The sequence below is a fragment of the Hipposideros armiger genome, unplaced genomic scaffold (genome assembly GCF_001890085.2).
Source record: "Hipposideros armiger isolate ML-2016 unplaced genomic scaffold, ASM189008v1 scaffold_807, whole genome shotgun sequence".
Taxonomy (NCBI): Eukaryota; Metazoa; Chordata; class Mammalia; order Chiroptera; family Hipposideridae; genus Hipposideros; species Hipposideros armiger.
Genome location: NW_017732157.1, coordinates 289,429 through 293,488, shown reverse-complemented (window position 1 = coordinate 293,488; position 4,060 = coordinate 289,429). Strand labels below are relative to the sequence as shown.

At 40.8% G+C, this 4,060-nt stretch overlaps 1 protein-coding gene across 1 annotated transcript in view; it reads right to left on the bottom strand.

The window, feature by feature from the left end:
- Positions 1-781: 781 nt before the first annotated feature.
- METTL3 (methyltransferase 3, N6-adenosine-methyltransferase complex catalytic subunit) overlaps positions 782-4,060 on the bottom strand; it is a 28,152-nt gene continuing 24,873 nt past the window's right edge. Inside the window, exons 5-11 of the mRNA XM_019628744.1 lie at positions 3,279-3,495; positions 2,846-3,033; positions 2,442-2,480; positions 2,151-2,259; positions 1,961-2,026; positions 1,683-1,795; positions 782-1,015 (exon numbers count right to left, since the gene is read on the bottom strand). Of these exons, the coding sequence (XP_019484289.1) occupies positions 904-1,015; positions 1,683-1,795; positions 1,961-2,026; positions 2,151-2,259; positions 2,442-2,480; positions 2,846-3,033; positions 3,279-3,495 (844 nt within the window). The 3' untranslated portion in view covers positions 782-903. The remainder of the gene's footprint in view (positions 1,016-1,682; positions 1,796-1,960; positions 2,027-2,150; positions 2,260-2,441; positions 2,481-2,845; positions 3,034-3,278; positions 3,496-4,060) is intronic.

Here is a 4,060-nt window from a genome sequence, read left to right as displayed (position 1 = left end):
CCTATCATTGTGTGCATCCATTTAAAAGGTTGAATTAAAGGTTACACCTCTTAAACAGAGCTGTTATTATCATATCTATACATTGTTTGAGAACAAAGGTTTTCAACACAGTAGGCACACTGGGTTATAGGGACAATAACATACCTACGAGTTTCTTAATTCCTCTTTACAAATAGCATTTCTATAGTCATCGTCCCTCCTTATCTCATTTATCAGTTTCTGAGTGTAATAAGCAGAACTCTTCATCCTTAAATTAATATAAAAGGTTTCACCGAAGTGTACAGAAGTTGTGTTCACTTGTGTTTGATGAAATAGCTTTTAAAAGATAGGCCAGAGGTGTTTTCATTTACATAATATATGTAGGCTAATCTCTGCACATACTAGGCACTTATTTAAATCTAAAATATACTTATTGCATTTTTCTTGAAAACGAAAGAATACGAGACTAGCAAAGCCACAGTTGAACAGAATAAGCAAGTGTTTAGAGCATGATAGCCCTAGTGATGACAACATTTAGTGAAACTCAGATCTTACCTTGAGAAATGCTGTCCTAGGAACCCCCTTCTTAATTACCATGTTCATGTACTAATTGCTAATAACTTTAATCCTACACTACATAATCAACATTTTAATGCTTTCCATGCATTCGTTTAGTTTGAACCCTTACAACAATCCACGAGGTAGGTAATATTCCCAGTTTACATATTAGGAATCATACTGAGAGAGATGAGTTACATAAGATCACATACAGTTAAGTGGCAAAGCCAAAATTTGACCTCGAAATCCCAACTACAATATAAACTTTTATTTAAATAAGGAAAAAAGCTATTGTACAAATATTGCTCTTCAGGTGCAGCCTGCAGAGCCATGGCTATGGATGCTTAGCTCTCTGAGGAAGTGCTTCTACAGATTTTTAGGTTTAGAGATGATACCATCTGGATACCTTTGCTTAAACCGGGCAACCACATCTGGGTCTAATAGATGGATCCCATCCAGTTGGTTTCCAAGGGTGATCCTGAAGCAAGAGGAAAGATGGGGCAAACCAAAAATCCTGGTTAAAATGCTTAACACTGTTAAAAGATGCATACCTTTTATTAATACTGCCTATCATCTCATTGAATATTCAAGCAAATTATTTTAAAAAGACATTATTAGATTAGTATATGGTAGCATGCATGACTGGTTAGGAATTGCACAGATTTTGGTGTTAAAACAGGCAGGATCTGTATTACTTAAGGGTTAATAACTGATGGCTAACCAGGCCTACTTCACAAAGCTGTTGCTGCCAGTGAGTATTCTTTGGATAAGTAAAATGCTAGCAGCATGGTTTTTAAAGCTCTACTACAGGATGAAAGATACTAAAATTGTTGATACATTAAATAGAGTCTTAGTTAACCACTAGGGGGCAGATTCAAAACATTCCTAGAATAACTTAAGTGAGGTAGATCTTTAGGTTGCAATAGAGTAGAGACCCTAGAGATCAGTGGTGTGAGTCCTAAAACCTGTTGGCTTTCCAATGAATGTTGCAGAATCCCATAAAACAGCTGAAATATAACCTTAGGTGGCTTATGAATCCTCTGAAACCCATTTGCAGACTACTGGAATATGAGGCAAAGATCTAACTTGTCCTTGACTATAAATAGTTTTGCCCTTGGAGACAAGCATGTTCTCTGGTCACCTACCAGTTGGGTTGCACATTGTGTGGTCGTCCAAATAACTCAATCTTGCGAGTGCCAGGGGATAGTCTCTCAATCATGCCATAGATTTCATCTGGTTTATGACTGGTAGAACGAACCTAAGAAATAAAGGCTCCAGCTACTTTTAAGTTACTCAAGATTGCAATTCTAGCCCTTTCCATTTGTATATGATCCAAAAGAGAGAACTTGGGATAAGAGTACACCCGACCTGAATAACTGATACCAATTAAAACGAAGCTTTGGATGCCTGGGAAAACACATACCTCAGCTACGATCACATCACAATCCAGACCCTGGTTGAAGCCTTGGGGATTTCCTTTAACACCAACCTGCTCACCACAGAGAACAGATTGAAACCTTATGAAACCCCAGCATATGAACTTTTTCTCAATAAGAAATCAAACAATTCCTCTTTTTCCTCCACTTAATGAATTGGGTCCCACTGCTACTCACCAAGCAGTGCTCCTTCCCGTGATTCAACCAGTGACCTGTACGGCCAGTCCGAATGATGCGTTGCAGTTGATTTGTCTTCACCCAGATAATTTCATCTACCCGTTCATAACTGTGGGGCATAAGAAAGAAAACTAGAGCTTTAATCAGACTTTCAGTTTAGGGGTAGTACCATCTACTCTACAGAGGCAAGGAATCAAAAGGAATACTCTGGGAGAAGATACACGTATCTCAACTATAGCAATTATATATTTATTTCCCTCAAAAGAAAGCAACAGGATGATTGCTACTTACCCCCAGAGGTTCAAACATTCTCTGCCCAATTCCATGGCCCTAGGAAGAAATAAGGGTTAAACAGCTACTTCCATGCCCATATTTTTTTCTCCCTTTAAGATATATAAGTGTTTTCAGTGAACATTTACATGCACGACACCATTAGGGCAACAGGATGGATCTAAGAATGTAAAGACAAAACATCTATTCTCAATGGTCTTACCTTTTACAAGGAACAAATGTAGAGTTAAATAAAATTCAAGGTATAATTTCTATTATAAGCAGGCATTAGTTTTCAGTAGAAAAAAAGGCTGACTCAATCATGGATTTAATAGCATGTCTAAGAAAACCCAGTATTTTATGCCCACCCAGTACTCACTCTGTACTGTATCTGCCCATAACTACATATCTTTGAACTGCATTACCTGCCTGTGACCCAGAGGAAGAGAAAGCCATCATCCTGCAGTACTGGTATGTTGAGCCTGCGCATCTCATCATCTGTCAGGGTCCCATAGGGCAGCTCCATGTGAATATCCCAGGGTGGGTCAGCCATCACAACTGCAAACTTGCCCAAGATACTGACGTCCAGGTAGCGGATATCACAACAGATCCACTGCATGAGGTGGTATTTGGTCATCTTCCCTTCCTCCACTTTCAGATTCATGGCCCCAGTCCCTCTTTTCCATTTGATTTTCCTATTTTCCATTTGATTTTCCTACTCCCTTATAAGCATATCAATCCCACTCCATTCCCAATTAGCAAGACAGATTACTGATTATGCCCTGCTTTCCTACATGTATGGCTGCCCTACTCAGATATAAGTCCATAAACTGAGAAGTTTTCTGAGACGACAGGTACCTGAGGTGGGAAGAGTCGATCTGCGTTGGAGTCACCTCCAACGCTCTGTGTAAGAGCAAGCTCCTGGCTGGGTGTATGGTCTTTGCTCCCAGGAGCCTCAGAATCCATGCAAGCATCAATTTCATAGTGAACGTATTTGCAGGTATCCATGTGGAAACACGTGTTAAGGAAAGAGCAGTCACCTAATGATTCATCAGTGTGTTTATTAATGATTCGTCTGGGGAAATAAAAAGGGAGAATCAGAATCAAGATGGTGTTCCACAGTTAGGTCCCATAGTTCAAGTTCCAAATAGTTTCAAAATTTCCCGTCTTACCCTCTCCTAATTTTCTCTATCATTAGAACTTCCTCCAAGAGTTTTCAGAGAAGGGGAAGGCAGGTGACATGGACATCCATAATTCATACTGAGCCAAGACATAACTGTCTTATCTTACGACAGGAAGGAAGAACTCGCTGGTGATAGCAGGATAAAACACTGACCTAAGAGCCCAGGGTCCTGTTTCTCCTAAGATCATCCTCCTTCCAGAGAACTTTCACTGGGGCTCAGAGACAGAGATGCTTTGCTATTGCAAGAAAGGGGCATTTAAAAAAACAAAAACCGGGCCGGCCGAGTGGCGCGATGGTTAAGAACTCGCTTGGGATGCCAGAGGGCCCTGGTTCGGATCCCACATATGAGGGCCAGTGACACTGCTGGGTTGCCATGAGTCGCCGGCGACGGCGTAGGCTGCAGTCCCTGTGGCAGTGGGTTGCCATGGGCTACCGTATGTAGCCAGCAGCCAGCGTG